Source organism: Pezoporus flaviventris, unplaced genomic scaffold, assembly GCF_033815535.1.
Source record: "Pezoporus flaviventris isolate CSIRO_AGI_PZ_B2104156 unplaced genomic scaffold, CSIRO_AGI_Pfla_v1 ptg000001l, whole genome shotgun sequence".
Classification (NCBI taxonomy): Eukaryota; Metazoa; Chordata; class Aves; order Psittaciformes; family Psittacidae; genus Pezoporus; species Pezoporus flaviventris.
Window position 1 is genome coordinate 37,243,010 of NW_026892549.1, and position 19,657 is coordinate 37,262,666.

General features: G+C 40.1%; 1 protein-coding gene across 2 annotated transcripts in view; it reads right to left on the reverse strand.

Annotated features, from left to right (window-relative positions):
* The window catches only part of COBLL1 (cordon-bleu WH2 repeat protein like 1), an 88,736-nt gene extending 79,510 nt beyond the window's left edge, over positions 1–9,226 (reverse strand). For both annotated transcript variants that reach the window (XM_061452113.1, XM_061452105.1), the window contains exon 1: positions 9,094–9,226. In XM_061452113.1, the coding sequence (XP_061308097.1) occupies positions 9,094–9,137 (44 nt within the window). In that variant the 5' untranslated portion in view covers positions 9,138–9,226. The remainder of the gene's footprint in view (positions 1–9,093) is intronic.
* Positions 9,227–19,657: the final 10,431 nt, after the last annotated feature.

Here is a 19,657-nt window from a genome sequence, read left to right on the forward strand (position 1 = left end):
ACAATGATGTCAGATCCTTATTACTTTTCCAAAATAAGCGGCTTCAAATTCTCTCCTATCCCACTCACCACTGACAATCAGCTCTGAAGGAACATTCATAAAATGTTTTGGTTTTCCATACCTTCTAGATTTTCACCTTGCTTTTCTATAAAAGTGAAAAAGCACTGTCCAGTGTGTTTGTATTTGCTCAACAATACCTGGGGGGGGGGGGAGGGGGGAGGGGAATATGTGCCCTACACTGCAGTAAAACAGTGGAAACAAAACCCAAAAGTTACCTGGATTCCAAAATCCTCTCATTCCTCCATTCACTTGGAAGAAAAACAGACCACTCTCCCCACCCCCCCAGAAAAAACAGCCAACCAAAAAGAAACAAGAGGGAAACATTAAAGTGCTGAAGGAATGAAGACGTATCTGACCCAGTTCCATCAGTTCATTTCTACAGCAAACATCCTGATAACCTGTCATGAAGACATCAAATTGAATATACCTGATTCTGAGGAAGGACAGTATATAACACACTAATAAAATTACTGCTACTGGCCCAACAAACTCATAAGTAAATTCTGACTTAGTGGAAGAGAGAAAAAAAAAGTAAAATAAATCCTATTTCATGTCTCTAGCTAACACTGCTGCCTTCAGATCTCAGCTTTAAGTCCTGTGATATCTAAGGCATTCCTCAACAAGCCGATAAAAACAGTACTGCAGAGACAGCCAATGACCCCTCTTTAGAGTGTCATACGAAAGGGCCTGGGAAGGCTTTCCCCACTTAAACGCAGTAGCAAAAATAGCTTCCATGTCCATATAAGTACAGGGGAATAAAATGCATTAATCTAGGTAAAATGATACATGATATTTAAACACAAAGCCACATTTATAAAAAGAAGAATCTATAGTTTTAGGGTGGGTGAAGTCAGGGGAAGAGAAATCAGATACAGGCAGAATTGGACATGGGAAAAAACAACAAACCCAAAAGAGATGGAAGGACCAAACTGAAGTGCCAGGTTCTTTTTAAGTCTCAAAATTTAAAAGAGCACACAAAACCAGAATCCAAAAAGCTAAAAGCAGAAGGAGTCTATGAAAGAGTTTAAGGACAGGGTCATACATTGCCAAACAATTTAATGTAACAGGAAGAAGGCATCTCCTCCCTCCCCCAAAAAATGAAAAAGGGCAGGGGGGAGAAAAAAAACAAACCAAAACTCCAAGTGTTGTTCAAGAGCATCTGCCACCAGCAAAAGCAGATGGGAAAAGTCCACTTTAGCTTCCAAGTGCTAAAACCTGTAACAGTTAAGGGGCATCAGGAACTGTGTAATCCTTCAAGGTTCCTAAGTGTGATCTATGACAAAGGCTTTTAGAAAAGAAGTAGTAGCACACTGAATTTCAAGATGCAGCAAAACAGGACTTTCTCCAAGTAGTGAGTACTTTAAAAAACGAATGAGGTAAAAATAGCTCAAGGAGGGTGCCAAGGATGGAATTAGTGAGGCTGCCTTGTAATGTGGGTGGAAGGAGAGGATCAAAATTTCAGGCAAGGGGAAGTCAGAGACACAAATCAGAGATCAACAGTGGATACAGAAAAGTTTATGTCTGGAGACTTCATAGAGTAGATTGAGAAAACAATAATTCTTAAGATGGAAGTTTGGGAACCTAGGGACAACTTTTAACACAGCAGTACCTGATTTTTGAGGAATTAAAGCTTCTGAATTTAAATAAATAAACAGATACATACGTAAAGAATTTGTCAAAGCCCAGATTTCTGTGATGGCTTGATTTTTTTATTTTACACAAACTCCTGAAAATCATCAGAAATTCCACCTCTGGAAATTCCACCTACTACACAACCATCATCAACTAACACACGCCCTGTTTGCCTTGCAAACTAAAGAACTAAAAAAACCTTCCACCCATGCAAATAATTTCTATGCTCTCAAAGCCAGAATGGTTTCATATTTAATTCTGCATAATATGCATTTCTAATGAAAAGAACAAACAGTTTAACTCTACCGCCACTAGTGAAGAAAGATATTTGCCTGAAGGGGTTACAACCCAGCATAATGAGTTGTAAACATTTGTTTTCTCAACTTTGTTACTGATAGACATTTACATTTTGGCTTCTCTTATTCTCTTTTTTTTTTTTACTAGATTGAGACACAAAACATTGGTTTTTGTTTCTCCCAAGTTAAAAAAATGCTTTCAACACTGCTATCCCAAGAATAGTTAAACAATACATACGTCAGTAGATTATCTTCTACCTGCAGTATTCCTTCTAGTTTCTTTGTCCATTTGGTTTGACAGTACAGAAGGACTGCAATAGATTTTACAAAAGTCAAGAGCAATACAATACTTAAACACATAGTAAAAGAGTAAATGAGAAAAATATGCCCTTCTAATTACCTGGATACCTACACATCAAAAGTATCTGGGTCCTAGTAACACGGTTTCCACTGCTACCCTACTCAGGGTCCCATGTCCTTGAACATAACTCAGGTTATACAGCAAAGCATCCAGCACATGAAACTGTTGGAAAGATGTGAAGGGGAGGGGAGAAGCTGTCAAAACATTTAGAAGTTACCTGCTAAAAACCCATGCACAGAGACTTTTGTCACTTCGTCTCTGGAAGAAAATCCACCTGAAGGCCTGACATTAAAGCCAGGTAAAATACTAAAAGGGAAAATTAATTCCCAACAGGAAACCAAGGCCCATGAAAAGAACAAGATTTTTAAAACAATAAAGCAATATTCAGGCATATTAAACTGAAAGACAATTTGATTTTAAAGAAAAATAGCCACATTTCTAATGTTGTTATTTTGAGACAGAGTGATGGTGGATTTTGGTTGCTTTTTGTTGTTGTGTTTTGTTGTTTGGTTGGGTTTTTTTTTTATTAAGATAGTATCACTTTGCAGGACAGATGTAGAACCAGAAAACCTAAACTGTATCATTGTTGGTATCTCAGAAAAAATTCAAGCTCACAACATTTCATCTTTAGCATACAGCAACTTCTTCACTGCTTTGGGAAGAAATTTGTTTGTTTGTTTATTTTTAAAAAAGATTGATCTATGTCTTCCAAACCAAGTAGCTTTATTTCCAGAACATAAAATTGACAGAAATGTGCAGAAGATTTTTAAAATACAGCTCAGAAAGCTCAGCTTGGAAGCTACTTCTTCAATGAAAACCACTGCAGAAGTGAAGTTTCCAGCAAAACCAGTGCTTTCTCACACAAGAAAGCTTATGCCTAGCTAAAAATATTTATGTGCTCTATTTTAACTGAAAATAGCAATCCTGACAACCCTAGTCTTGTAGCACAGTTGATATACATGCAAGCTTCCCAGGGAAACATTACACAGATAGATTAGGGATCCATCCTTTAACCACCTACAGCACTTTGATCATTTACATCCACAAAAGATACACATCAATGTACATGCCCTTCTGAACTGGATAACCTCCTAGCAAATAAAACACAAATCCAGGAACTCTCAATTCTGTAAAGATTCACATGGCATTCCACTTCTAATGCATAACCCCCACCCCCCAGTTTCTTAAACTATTAAAAAAAAAAAAAAATGCATTTTTACCCACTAGCCCAACATCATGCAGATTTTTAGTCAGAACACATCTACTGGAACTCCAGTTAGTAAATGTTCAAGTTTACTTTTACACAAAGAGTTGCATTTTTAATTGTGGGATCTTATGAGAGAATTCAGGTGAAACCTCAAGTTTTTAATTGCTTGTTACAGCTCAAAACAGCAGGGGTGGTTTTCCCCGTTGAACTCTCCATTGTCGCATGCTGCACAGTCAGAGTTTCCTCTTCATTGTGCTAATGCTGGGCATGGCCACAGAACTCCACAGGAGTCTAGAAGCCAACATTTTGGCTTCTTGTCATCCTCTAATGCCTAGGCATCAACTCTCTTGAGTTTTAGAGCTGCATACAGTGACAGCAAACACTCATAGTAAAAAGCAACTCTTCCTCAAACAGCAGACAGCTACATGACCTTAAGTCAGAGCAGCAGGTCAGCAGCTGGGGAAGCAAGTGAGAGCCAGGTGAAAAGAAAAGAAAGCACAGGATTATATCTGTTTCAACTTGCAAGAAGCCATAAAAGAGAACACCCAGCATAGTGTATCATAGTGCATTAACAGAGCAACTCATCAAATTTACTTGGTAATTTCGAGGGAAGAAAAAATAGCTGAGCAGGCTAACATTGTTACAACTCCAGTGGCTGGCTGAATAATTTGGCATCTGCTGCTCCCCAGCACACATAAAACTGTAACAGCAGCAGCTAAAAACAACAGCAGTCAAGCTAGAAAAACCTGCACAGTTAGAAACTTTCTTCCAAGCTACAGCCAAGGAAGCCAGAAACAGTACTGGACTTCATGAAGGGTGACCTATTTAGATGTTACCAGATTACAGGAGGAACCACCTATTTGTGACGTTAAAATATTACTAGCGAGTTAATTTGTCTGTCAGATTACAGGAATCTGTAAAGATCTTCAGTTTCCTCTGGAATCTAAGCTTTTGGTCCCCTGCAACAGGTTCTTTTCTTCTTCCACCCAACACAGATGCACCTACTCAACACAAACAGCAATCTTCAGGTTTACATACACACTGTAATCTCCTCCTTTAAAGTTAAAAAAAAAAAATCCATTACAATAGAAAGGAATCTACCCTAAGATAACACTGAGACACACCTCCCAGATGCAAGCACTTTCTCCCCTCACATGGGTTTGGTACCTCACTTAACTAGCTCTCACTTCTCCTTTTCACAGAATACCACCACACTTGGACAAAGCTTTGAATTTCTGCTGATTTCTCTATTTGTGTATTACCCTCCCACACATTTTTTCACCCTAGTATCCACATTCCTCAACCCTCTAATGTTTCCTTGATCTCATTCCCACAGCAACACACTCCAACAGTGACTGTTACCACTGACTACTCCATAGGCACTCAGCTATGACTTCCGATTTTATGAAGTTTCAGTTATCAAACCAGATTTTAAATACAACATTCAGTTCACAGCACCACTGTCTCATGTAACTATTTGACACTGCCCTGGTTAAAACAAATACATCAAAAAGAACAACATAATCACCTCAAGAAATATTACATATATGTTCAGAACTCAGTTGGCAAATTAGCCCCTGGAATGATTAGCATTCAAGTGGCTCCTGATGGGCATCCACCCACAAAGTAGTTAACTCCCTGTTTCAAACATCCAGCAAGCTCTATGATCACGAATTCCCAAAGTTCTTTCCATTTTGTTATTGCTCAATCAGCTGATCTTCATCAGGGTCACAGGGGTGAGAAAAAATGAACTACTTATCTTGAAGTCCTTAGTCTAAGGGATGAAGCACACCTAAGACTGGACTGTTTGTAAAACGCATGCCAGCCTAACTTCTGATCCGAGATAGTGCTACCATTTAATAGCACAAGCACAAAAGGTCTTGCATTTATTGGTAAATATGTGTATACAATAATGTAGTTTATAGAGCAATAGCAACAGCCAATTCACCAAAAATACTGCAGTTTCGGTCCTGACCTAAATTTCACCAATGCAGCAAATTCACACACACACCTCACGGTCTGCTGCTGTGGCCTGGCAATACAATGCTTGTTTTGAAGCCATTGCCACACTTTCTGTCCCATCCCACACTTCACAACAGGCAGGAGTTCATTTATACTTGAACAAACCTATGGCTATGTTGTGAACTAGCTCAACTGACAATGTGAAAGAGAGGAAGAGAGCTCTAATCAGTATTCTAAGCTTGATGCCAGACACTTCTCAACACTGAGCCACAGCTGATGTCTCCAGAGATTCGTAATCTGATTGAAATGATTTGATAAAAACTCAGTGGTTACACACACAAGGGAACAGCTACATTTCTTGTTCTTTCTGAAAAGATCTCTCACTTCCTGAGACAGCTCTAACCATGGGAAAAAGACTTCTTGCCTGTCCCTCTTATTAAACTTTTCAAATACATTCACTAGGCCAAGCAACTGGGGAATGAGAGCATGAAGACGCGAGGTGTGTTTCTCCAGTAAATTAACTACAAGTCTGTTTGGCTTTGCCCACCTATCTCCGATACAACCATCTCTATCTTCAGCCCCTGGAGAGCAGCTGTATCTCCTCAGCATGTTTTCATTAGACGCACAAAAAGAAAATGACAAAACAAAGGGATTTTGTTTAGGTAAAGCAGGTCAGAAAGTTATTTTGAAAGTAAGTATATAGCTTTAAATATTATTTAAGGGAATAAATGAAATCATGTCAAATTATCAGAAACTGATTAGAAACTGAAAGTGGACCTCAACGTGCATTCTAGTATTTCAAAGGAAAACCTTCTGTTTACTGAAATCCACATTTGCTCAAAAATTTTAACAGCATATTAACTTATGGTACAGTTCTTCATGGTAAAGAGATGCATCAACCAGTGAAAACTACTTAGTAATGTAAAAATTAATTTACTCCAGGGTAGAGGATTACTATCCAGCAACAGTAGGAAACCTGTGTTCAAGAGGTGGATACCAACCACAGGCACTTTTTTCTTTTTTAAAGCATTAAAACACACATTTTCCTATCATCCTGTAACATAGCCAATACGCAAAACCTATTCAGCTCTGTGAGGAACAGGAGCAGGCTGTGTCAACTGGCCTGGCAGGAGCACACTGTCATGAGTGCTGCTCAGACTCAGGGCAAAACAGATGAGCTATAAAATGCCTCTAAAGTAGGTCTAGCCAAGTTTCTTCTGCCAGAAGAAACTACTTGTCATGTCCAGCCAGTTACTGGGCACACCTCCTATTCACCATATTCCAAAAAATTCCAGCCAGTTACTGGGCACACCTTCTATTCACCGTATTAAAAAAAAAAAAAATAATCCATCAGAGGCTGTTTTTAAATCTCTTTACCTTGACTGTACAGTGACAATAACTACTGGCATATTTTTCTCCAAATTCAAGCACATATTTTTATCCAGAACCAATTTTAATAAACAATTTTTCAGTTGTTTCAAGAAAAGCATAATGCTGCATGCAAAAAAAGTTGTCTTCTAGGATGTACCAACAGTATACTTTCCCGAAGCTTGTCCCCATAGAACTGATAACAAAATTCCACATTGAAGAGCCACAGATTATTAAGTCATATACAAGTTCCAAGGCTAAATAAACATCAATGCTTGAAAATTCACAAAACACCTTTAAGGCAGTTAGCATAAGACCTTTCTAAACTATGAAGAGTTACCACTTACTACACCATGTAACCTTGAAAAGTGATGTAAGAACACATTTATTGGTCAATAGTTTTCAGCTGCAGATTAACAAACATTCTCCACCTGGCTGGGCAAGCAGAGATATAATGCTGTTATCACATAATTTGGTAATACATTTAAAGAAAGTTGCTATTTCAACTGAAATTCTTTGCAGATTACACAATTTTTCCCATTGCCTCAGAGAGAAAACTGCAGTATTGCTTGCTACTCAAACACATATCTGAGGATCATTTTCAGTAAACTAGGAGTTGCCATTTTTGCTGTTATATCCAGTTTCTTTCCCCCCTCAAATCCGGCATTTGGATGAGCAAATTAGACCATCTTCAGGAAATAATTAAGTCTGCCAGTAAAGAATTCTTGTTGTAACAAGAAAGGAATGGCAAATTGATTTCCTAAGTACCAAATTATGCGGGATAACAGCTGATAAAAGGCCTGAAAATATATCTGCAGGGCTAACGAAAATGAGCACTGCTGTTAGCTACGTGTTTTTCAAAACTGAGATGTGAATGCTGACAGATGCTTGAAGACACATTAAAGGAACAGACTACTTTTCGTGACATAGATAAGTCAAGTGGCAGCCAAGATCCCTATAACCAACAGCTTTATGGCAGGTGTCAGGCCTAGAGAAACTGTCAGAGCAACCAAAATGTTAACTGTGCCTTTTTGCATGTTTCCATGCTCCTGCCCACAAGTAAAACTGAAGACCTTTCAGATACACCGTTTTAGTTAAGTTCCTAAACTGGTATCATGCTGTACTGCCCTACATTCAGTACTTTCAACTGTGCTTACATACTCAAAGTCTAAAAAAATACAGTGATTACCTACACTGTCCTCATACCATCTACACTGATTAACAATATAAACTTAATTTCTCAGTGGCCATACACAGACATGGAATTGCCACAAGGCCCTAAGTGAATAAAGACCCATTCTCTATGAGTGTTCCATATTCACCACAGCTGTGACTTAAAACTCATGTGATTGCTACTGCAAACACTACAGCAAATTACCACCAGCTGCACCTGTTTATCTTGTATTCACTTGGTCAGAAATACAAATAATGCATTTTTGCATGTAATATGGAAGCTTCAAGAAAGATTGTTTCCTATTTACAGGTAACTCAAGCAGACTTGGCAGTATTTTTAATCCCTCAAATTCCTCCTACTGAAGTTATTGAGTGAATTCATTTAAACACACCTTACTGCTTAACTTAACGGGAAGCCATCCTCCTCCTGATCTCAGATTTAAAAACACATTATTTAACGTTACGCTTTCTGACAGATTATAAGCAGTTCAAAAACAAACCAACCAACCCTTTTACTTCTCCCAACAGATGCTGATTATTTGCTGTTTCTCCTCCAGTGCGGGCAGTTCCCAAAGCCCCGAGGAGCGCCCAGCTCTCCCACGCCACCACTTTCACACGGACAACTGAACGCCGGCATAGGCGCACCTCTCGGACGGCCCGGCTGGCGAACTGCGTTAAGAGATTTCCCCGAGGAGCCGATCCCGATCGGCGCCGGCTACCCGACGGCCTTTACCCGCAGCCCGGTCCCAGCTGCCCAAGTGCCGTCGAGGCGCGGGGAGCGCTGCTCCCGCCGCGCCGGCAACCGTTTAACGGTCACGCTGCTCCATCTGCCTCCGCCTCCCAGCTGGGCTCGGCCGGGCTCTGCGGTCCCGTACGAAGCTTCCGCCCCTCTCCCTCCGCCGCCGAAACCATCTCTCGCCCTGGTTGCGTCCCAAACGCCGCACCCCGCCCCGAGCTGCCCCCTCGCACCTTACCTCACCCGGCCCCACACACGGCCCCCGGGCCTCCCAGCCCGTGCGGCGAGCAGTGCTTACCCTGCGGGCGGTGGGGCGGCCGCGGGCGGAGCGCGGCCGTCCATGCTGGCGGGACTGAGTGAGCTCCGGTCACCCCTCAGGAGCAGGGCGGGTGTAAACGCTGGGTCCGCCCGCACAGCGCCGCGGCTGCCGGCCTCACCTGCTCAGGGCGGGCCGAGGAAGACGGCCCCGCTCTGCCGCCCCCAGCGCCGCCTTGCCCCAGAACCCAGGCATTCCCCGCTGTTTACAGCGCGGCCATGGGGCGCCGGCCGCGGACACGGCTCGGCTAGGCTAGGCTGCTTGCGCCGGGGCGGCTGCGTGCTGAACCACACCTTGGGCGGACGGGGCAAAGACACAAAAGCAAAAAGAAACTTCGCGGCCAGAAACTTGAACCGCTGAACCGTCCCCGCTCCGCCACCCGCGCAGGAACAGAAGCTCCCTGTTCCCGTCCCAGCTCCTCCCTCCCTCTCCCGCCCACCCGCCTCCACATACCCGGCACCCGGCCCTCCCGCCCGACGCCCAGCCGGTGCGGGGACTCGGCCCGGGCACGGCTGCCAGGAGGTCCCGGGCTGCTCCTCGCGGCTGGAATTTTCCTCTCCCCGAGCAAAGCGCCCGCGGCCGCCTCGGGCTCGGCCCTTCCCCATTCCAGCCACCAGGGCGCGGGGCGAAAGCCCTACAGGTGGGGGTGGCCGGGCCAGCTGCAGTCACAGCCCGCTCTGGGCTCCAGCGCCCTAAGGCAAAGCCATACTGCTCGGGGAACAAAGCTAGCGCACCGTGTGCCCGTCGTCGTGCGCGCCGGGACTTGTCTCGGGTGTGTGCGATGAAGTAGCCCGGAGCTGGATCCCAATCCGCATTCCCTAGCCGCCGGCTGTGCGTGGGGTCGCGGAGCCGGCTGCATCACAGTGTGACCCATCCGTGTCACTGGGTGCTAACTGCCGGTGTTAGAGCGGTTTCAGCTCCATCTTCAGCTCGCTGTTTGAGCATGATAGCAGCTCACCCCTTCCTGTGTGACAAGCTGCTCCTTTGCCATACCTAGCGAGCAGATCTGGCAGTGCATGCTACCCACCCGTGTGGGCACTGAGCGCCTTTCCTGCTGTGCCGTGGGATCAGGAGGTGATACAGTGGCACAGTCACATATATGCAACTCTTTATGCAGGTAGTATTTTGGCCAGTGCTCAACAGAAGGTGAAAAATAGCCAATGACAGAGCATTTGTACCTTCTTTTTATTTTTTTCCATCGGGAAAAGTAGAACATTGCGTTCTAGTAAATGTCCCTTTCCTGACTAGTTCTAGGATTACATATCTGGAAAAATTATTGTAATTGACCATTCTGTGCTAATGTTTTTCATAATATGGACAGTGTCTAGTATAATATTGTATATAGTATAATGCAGATATGGCAGTTTAATAATATTATACTTCTCACTGGATGCCCTTCTTATTTGTATTGTGCTTCTTTAATAAAAATTTTCTTTTACTTTTATTTTCTGCTTCTTCAATAGTTGAAATAACCCTGACGTTGCCTGTTTTGACAGACTGCAGAGGTTGTTCACACCCTGAATAACCACATACCATTACTGGGCACGCCCCATGAACCTGTGTACCTTTCTTAAACCAAAAATTTAACCACTGATGAGTCAGACGGATTTTCCGTGGTGCAGTTTTCAAAGTCAGTGTTCAACGAGTTGATCAGTAAGAAGAAACTTGAGAACAAGCCCACTGAAGACCTTATGTAAGTCTCTGACCCATTCTCTCTCTTGACAGTCCACTTTCTTTTCTCACTCTCCTCAAACTGTTTGGGCACTTCCTAGGTTAGGATGAAGGCTGACAAAGTCCTTTGTATGTTGACTGTTCCTGCAGTCAGGGCAGGGTAAACTTTCTGCATTCAATATGTAGCCTCAGTACTTCTTGAGCAAAACCATTAAGTGACTTCATTTTCTAAATGGTAGTGAAACTCCCTTGTTGCAAAGGTGTCAGATGACTCAGCATTACAGTGCTGTTTCAACTGAACTGAAGACCATCATAGCTGATTGTATATTAGAATAATTGCATGTTGGTGTGATGTTGTCATCTCTTCTAGCTGGACCACCAGCAGAAAAGAAACTGTTGTACCATTGTCTTTAAAATCTCACTTGAAAACCAGTATATGCTATAGTCTAATTCTTTTGGCAAGTACTAATGCCATGAAGAATGAAGTCTATTGAATAGCTCTCATGAGCTAACAGTAGAAATTCAGTAAAGCCAGGGAGGAAAGTGACAGCAGAGAAATAACCTAAAAAATTGTTAGTGGTGGCAATTTGCAAGAGACTGGGGAATTATCTAAAAAAGCAGTTCACTGAATAATGCCAACCTCAAGAGGGGGAAGATTATGCTTATTTAATTACACTACCAATACTCTTACTCAAATCTCAGTTGTTAACTAAGCATGTCTGAGATACTGATCACCAGAAACACTGTAGGCTCTAAACTTGAGTGCTTGCAGGCCATGTTCTGCAGTGACAGTTTTATGATGACTAGACTGAAAATCATTTGGGTTTAAGAGATACTGGAGATAACATTTGTCCTAGGGATCTGTTTTTAAAAATAAGTTCTGGGTGATGATGGCACTTTGTTTTTTTAACAATAGAAAATCACTTCTGTGTTCCAGTTTCAAAATATGTTGACAGCCACATACTGGTTTGGTTTTTTTTTTCTATTTTCACAAAGTTACCAACTTTGTCCTGAACTCAGAATGTTGCTCATATAAAGAAATGTAACTTTCATACACAATAAACCGAGGGCTGCAACAGAGAATACCAAGCGGGTTATTAACACACTATTCCTATGCCTCCTCTTGAATTTTCCAAAGAAAAACATTTAAAGCAAAGTTCCCTAGTTTTTTCATGCTGATCTGTGAAGATAGCATTGCAGCAGTTAATGAAGTGGCAGGTTATTAATTGCACAGCTCCAATAATGTAAGCCTTTGTCTATGGTTTGAGCTAAAACAATCATTTATCTGGAGGCATTAATCCCCGTGACAAGTAGCCCTGCACTGCATTTAGTGAACATATTTGGTGCCATTGTATATTCAGTATAAATGTTTGCAGATTAATACCTAGTTCTGATAACTGTTAGTATAACCTTCAAGTGATGCTTGTAGTGAGAACTATTATTTGCAATTGCTATTTGAAAGAGAACCTCTGTCTTAGGTAGAGATGCAGAGTTTCAGGCAGCTTACTAACTATGGGGTTTTTACACAAGTTAAATTACTAAAAACAAAGTCCTCCCTATTCTGAAAAAGTAATATCCCATGGCATTTTTGTAACAGTCAGGAGTTGTCCTAGGTGGCTTTGGGAAAATCTCCATGCCTTTACCCACACAGTAGGATAGTGCTGGTGGTTGCTCTCCTCTGTTCAAGAGGTTGCCAGAAATGTGGAATACAAATATTTTGGGATGAAAGTTGCTGTAGAAATGTAACAGATTTTCAAACAGGTATGCCTATTATTGGCTGTGGGGAAAGCCATTAGAAATGTTAGACAACAGGAGCCATACAATATTTTTCATTGTTGCAAAGGTCTGTTTACAAGGTATCTCTTTTAAAATTTATTCATATATAACTGCATGTTAGGGGCCTATCAAGATTTAAGGATGTAATCTGAATGCTCTCTTAATGCAGTTTTCTACATAGAAAAAAATTACTGTAGCACAGAGTAGTTGTTTTGAATAATACTGTGCAAAATAGGTGTGAAATAAAATACGTAACTGAAGGGTGTTTTCCTTCTTAAATTAATTTTATGATGCATAATTAAAATGTATTAGAAAAGTGAACTGGTTTATTCTGTATAGCAGATATAACAAAAATGGGGGGGGGGACACCTTTATGGCGTAAAGATAAAACAAGGAATTTGTTATATGATTCTTGCTTTTGTTTAAATGAAAATGTATGTAATTTTTTTCTACAGAGCAGGCAATTAACTTACACTGCATCTTGTTGAACAGTTGCCTTTTCTGTGTTTGCATTCCAGCCTGTGGGTGAGGTTTTGGGAAGCATGCACACACATGCATATAGCCACTGAAAGTATTGCTGCAGGCACAGGGACAGATTTTTGTGCCCCTCTAAACTGTGTGCTGAACTCAGTGCTGATGAAGCCACACCTCTAACACTGTGTTCAGTTTTGGGCCCCTCACTACAAGAAAGACATCTCTGAGATGCTGGAGTGAGTCCAAAGGGCAACAAAGCTGGGGAAGGTTCTAGAGAACAAGCCTGATGAGGAACTAGGATTGTTTAGCCTTGAGAAAAGGAGGCTCAGGGGAGACTTTATCATTCTCTACGACTGTTCGAACGGAGGTTGTAGCTAGGAGGGTGTCTGTCTCTTCTCCCAAGTAGCAAGCGATAGGACAAAAGGAAATTGCCTCAAGTTGTGCCAGGAGAGGTTCAGATTGGATATTAGGAAAAAAGTCTTCATGGAAAGGGTTATCAGGCATTGGAACAGGCTGCCCAAGGAAGCATTTGAGTCACCATCCCTGCAGGTGGCACCTAGGGACATGTTTTAGTGGTGGACTTGGCAGTGCTAGGTTAACATTGGACTCGATCTTAAAGGTCTTTTCCAACCTAAATGATTCTATGATCTCACCTATAAATACACAATAGGAATAGTAAGCATTTTGTTAACACATTTTTGTAAGGAGCTCCGGGAGCATTTCTAAGTAGTAAAAGGTTATAACCATAAAGAAGTTAAAATTAGTATTTCTATTTCTCATGTTAAATAACCTTAGTGCCCTGAGATGATGCAATTTGCTAAAATCTCAGCTAGTTAACAGTACAACTGGGATGGTACTACTCTATATCACAACTACTTGTATTCTCTACTTTCACCAGCAGATGATCTAAAAGAAAATTTGATTACAATAATGAAAGGCATCTGCCTAGGTGGATGCTATATTTTTAAGTACATGGAAAATTATAAAACTTGTTTTAAAATGAGTAGGCTCAATATTTGCATCAGTGATTTACTAAGTAGGGCACTGATACATGGATTTGATAAACATCTGAGCATAAAGACATCCTATGCAATATGTTGATGGATTTATATTCAGTTTACAGGAGGGCTACTGCATTTTTTTTTTTAATAGAATAGAATAGAATGGAATATTTTAATAATTTCTACCTAGGTCATATCTACACAAAGACAGGTTTCACTCTAAGAAGGAGATGGATCACATTATTCTAAGCTGTAAGCAATGCAGTTGGCAGTTTAGTGCTTTGGCCAGACAGGTGAACTACAAATAAGACTATGAAAAGGTACCCCATATACTGTCAGATATAGGACTAAGGCATTTTTATCTTTTATAGAGGACTTTTGCAATAGCTGCCACTACATATAATAGTAAACACAGGGTTAGATCCAAAAGTATTTTTTTCTTTCATTAATACTGTCCCACATATACTTTGCTCCTAATGTGTTTCAAGCATTTACTTTCTTTGAGTTACATTGTCCTTTTAGGTCATATTTAAGATTAGCATGATGCATTCCCTTTGCTACCATTATGTTTTTACTCTGCTAGTGTTTTATTTTTGCCTTTGGAACATCGAGGTGATTGTTTTACCACATTACATGCCATGGTTTGTAAGTTACTTTGTTTGTTAAACAGAATTTTTGGGAAATGCATAAAATAGCCATTAGTGAGGTATTTGTGTGGACTAACTTTGCACTTGAATAATATTAGAAAGCGCTTCAATGATGTGGAATAGTAAGTGATTTAAGATAGAGGATCACATACGTCCTAAAGTATATCCTGTTGCAACATTAATTATTTAAAAAAAAACAGCTTTATCTAATGCTTTCAAATCATACTAACCACAGTAGTTGCAATGAAGAATAGATAAGAATGAATTTAAATGTTAATCCTACCTAGGGTTTAGAAGAAACTACAAGTTTACTGAATTGCTATCATGCATAAATTTACAAATTATGAAAGTATATAACCAGGAAAGTATGCAGTGCAAAAATCATCATCACTGCAGTCTGTAAAGTCTAACCACTAAAAATACTTATGGAAAAATAACCCCTTTGGAAAAAAAAAGTTTATAATATTTGTTCAAGTGATTAGTAAGGCATTAGCTTATGTCTTACTGTACAATAACACAAGAAACATAATCTCCTTTTTCTATTAGAAAAATACACTTAAATCCAAAAGATGTGGGAATTTCTTTATCAGAGATACAGAAAATGTAGCAGTAGTAAGGTGTCATAGAGGAGTTATCTTAGGTCCTGAAATCTGTATTGCTATGGTTATACTGTATCTTGAAAACAAGGTGTATTAGCCCAGGAGAAGCTTTATGCTGCACAAATTTGTATCTCTTGGTACTTCAGCTAGCCTGCTCAGAACTAGTCTGGGTAACTACAGGGCTCATGCTTTCTGGACATCCTCTGAGGCACTGCATACATTTAGGTGGAATCTAGTGCCATATGTTAAGATGCTTTTCAAGCACGGAAAGGGAGTTAAATATTTAACTCGGATGTTATGAACTGCACACTCTGATTAAACAACTGAATAAGTGGGGAGGAGAGACGGAAAAGGTGCTCCTCCTCTGGAATGCTAACAAGTAAGAGACACTGCTCTATGTGCAGCACTCTTACTCAGGTATGCTTTAGGGACCTACCACTGGAATGGGCCCCACAACATTGCTCCAGAGGGAAGTATTCATCCTGTCTATTTTAAACAAAGGATGGTACTGCAATGTTCAGCACAGACAAATCCAGGATAATTCTGATTATGTCTGTGCATACAGTAAATTCTAGGGACCTGGAAAAAATCTGTTTGTCAAAGAAAAAAGGCTCATCCCACCTTCAAATGGTGGCAGTTTCAAGAATACAACACTGCAGTATTTACATTACATTGTAGGCATATATGCTGCTTCACAAATCCAGAAATTATGAGTGGTCTAAACTTTCAGTAAACTGGATTATTTTTTTTCCCCAATAAACATTTGAATAAAAGTCACAAACAGGTACTTACATAAAGGTTTCAGCCAGAGCACCTAGCAGAGTTTACCAACTGTGACAATTCCCACAACCTTTTCAAATACAATTTCCAACTATATCGCTTATCACTATGATTCTAAGAAGCAAGAATGAACACAGTGTTTTTACACAGCTCAAGGCTGTGTACTAGGATAATATGACTTTATGCCTAGTGTTTGCCTCATCAGAGGGAGGTGAAATACCGGTTGCAGAAATTCTTTGAGGTCTTCAGTTGAAAATTATTACTGATCTGAGTTTGAGTTTGCATAACTAATTTCAAGTCCTTTCAAGGCCCAGCTCTGACTCATGTTTCTTTTCTGCAGTTTGCCAGTGTCTCCTTACAGATTTACCTCAGTTGTGAGCACCTATGTGTAGTCAACGCAGCTTGTGCAGACATGTCAAAGACAGTTTGAAACTAGCAGTTGCCTGAAGCTCAGCACATGCTAACAACTCCTTTTCAGAGCCAGGTTTCCTGGAGAAGCAAAATTCTTTATCTCTTTAGCCATTCTTAGTAGCAGTACATAGTACAGGATAGCTCAAGGACAGCACAAGTATGTTCTCTGGTATGTATGCACCAGTATATATATCACTGTATTTCCCCTGTAAACAAAAAATGGTAATTAAGCAGCAAAGTAGTTTCACAAATAACTATAGTGTAAAATCAAACATAATGATGCTTAGAATTCTGACATGTTAATTACTATGTATACATGCAGCAGTTTACATTGGTTATTATTCACTCTAGCTAAGTACTGTATGCTAATCATAGACAAAAGTTGCATTAAGTTGTCCAGATAGTTCTATTAAAGGAAAAAAAAATAAACAAGCTGGTCTAAAGCTTTAAATGCTCCACCTGAAACCAGCAAACAGAAATGCCCTTAATTCAACCAATATAACTTGGGCATTAGACCAAATTTAGAAGACTGTGCAATGCATAGCAGTACCACTGCGCAACTAAAAGATCTGAAGAGTCAACTTTTAAATTGCTCATTAGAGGTACCGTTAACCTTCTCCTTTGAAAAGAAAAAAAAAAAACAACTAAATACAGCAAAAAGATTTTGAATTCATCATCCAGTCCCACTCCACTCCCAATGTGCAGCTCCACTGTCACACATTTACGCCAGATGTGACATTGCCATCATCATTCTATACTGAGCCCTAGGCCACTCAACTGCTATAAGAGCACTACAGCTATTTCTGACTTTCTGGAATGGGGCCAGTATTTTCCCCAGAAATAAAGGTTAGAAAATGAAAAGTGCACCAGTTGTATCTCTCTTATCTCTTCCTGGAGAAGACTAGGGAAGTTAATGGGAAAGAAATCCATCAAGAGTTGTTAAATACAAAGCACTGTCTCTGACTCAGGAAGTTCCTGAACCACAGATTGCTTGATGGTAGGAATACTTGTGGAAGCATATAATGTTCCATCAACATCCAATTTTGGACATTGTCTAAGACAGGATACTGGGCTAGATAAGACATTCAATCTGACACAGAGAGGCCATTCTTACGCTCTGAGGTTCTTGAGATATATTTGGAGGTCTGAAATAGAAAGGCCTGATTTTTAATAAAAGTAAAGGAGTGCTATAGATGTTTGTGGTTTCTTTGAACCTACTGTAATTATTTCAGGATTTTGCCTTCAGTCTTATATTTTACCGTTGTAATGCACCACACCTTTCAAGTATTAGGCATTCAAAGAGCTGGTAAAGGCAGTTTGGTGGTGTTAGAAGGTAAATTACAGCTCTGCTGAATGCTTTGCTTGGGTATTGGCTTTAGAAGCTCTATGTAAAGCAGTGGTGCTGAATGGCCTTATTAACAACTCTGAGGCCAGTGTGTGTGAAAGTGACAGCACTGGGACAAGGAGATGTTTTATCTCTCCCTAGCAGTGAATGAAATGCTTATTGACCTGGTTGAACTTTAAAAGTCAGCTCATTATAGTCACATAGAAGTTCTTGGGCTTCATTCCAGATTACAGATGCACAAAGATAAGCATGTATATGCTAATCAAATGCATCAGAGTTTATTTAGGCCAAACAGTTAAAGAGAAAAGTTTGAAACAGGGCTGAACTGCTCAGATGCAAAAGCAGAAGAAAACAGGGGAAATAGTCACCCTAAATGCTTTGTACTCTTTTTTATTTTGCTACTTATAAAACTGCATTTGAGAAATAAGCAGCTGTAGACTCTGGTCAACATGGCATCAATCTGAACTGAGTCACACAAACATTTTTCAAGTGAACTAACTCTTGTCTCTTGATTTTACAGACAGAACCCTCTGCATAACCTGTTTTAAGCAATTCAAGATGCACCTCAGAAAATCCTTGGCCCAAGGGCAGAAGATTTTTAAAACATTTAAAGTGAATGAAAAAAACAAGGAGATAAAGCTGCACAATGGTTTAGGAGATAAATTCCTGGAAGGGCAAAAGGAAATTGTTTTAAAACATCAACTGTGATTATCAACGTTTAAAGGAAACATGAAATTTTTCAGTTTAAGATATGAAGACTGAGATGACAGGAAGAGAACCAAGAGGTAAAAATGTCCAGCAAGGCCAGACTACACTATACACAAGATATAGGGACAGATTCATGGCACAAGTAAAAATAATGTTCTTGGACTGGACAGATGGTTAACCATGCATACTAAGGCTTTAATCTCCAAGTCACTCTGTCCTCTGTACATCAGAGTGACTATTAGGCTAGGCTGTATGACTATTCATCATAATCTCTAGCAAATAAAATATCCCTATAAATCATTCCTTTTTCCTTTTTTTTCTTTTCAAGCCACCTTTTTTTCCACATCACATGCCACTGATGAAAAAAAAAATGCAGAGTCCATAAAGAATAGTGCAGTACAAATTTTGCCACAACTTCATTCTTAGTCAGGACTGAGAGAGTTTAATGCTCGTACTCTTCAAGGTCTGTGCTCCAATGGCCCTGATCAACTGTCTAAGCCTGAGTCAGGAAATCAGATTTGTTACTGTCTTAATGTGTGAAAAGAACTAAAGCAGGATGGAGCTTCATCAAGCAGCTATCATTCACATGTAAACCTGAAAGGCAGCGAATGTGAATCTGAATTTAGGTCCTTCAAACTGAAATGGTGGAGACAACTATATCTAATTATCTAGACTACTGCAATTTTTGGTTGGAATTACTGAATGCAAAATGACATTATTTTTGCCCATAATTTTCAATGAAATACAGATTTTTAATCCTTGATACAGAATAAACATGTAGCTGACAAATAAACTCTAGTTCACAAAGATTTAAATCACTAATACTTAACCTGAATACATCTTTATTCTGTTAATCTGATGCTTATGAATTGCAAAACAGACTAAATATATGTTCTGTTGAAAGCAGAACAAACAATAAAAGTGAATCTTGTATTCTGAGAGTCAAGGAGGCATAGAAACATGTATTGCTTCTCCAGTAAAACAAAGCATTACTTCTACAAAGAAGAAAATATACTGATTCACCAATGCAGAACACAGACACCCTGGATGAACTCCAACCAAGGGCAATATCCTTTGTGATTCTTAGAGGTGCAAATGTACCTGATGTTTCAAGGTTCAAATGTGTGTTTTCAA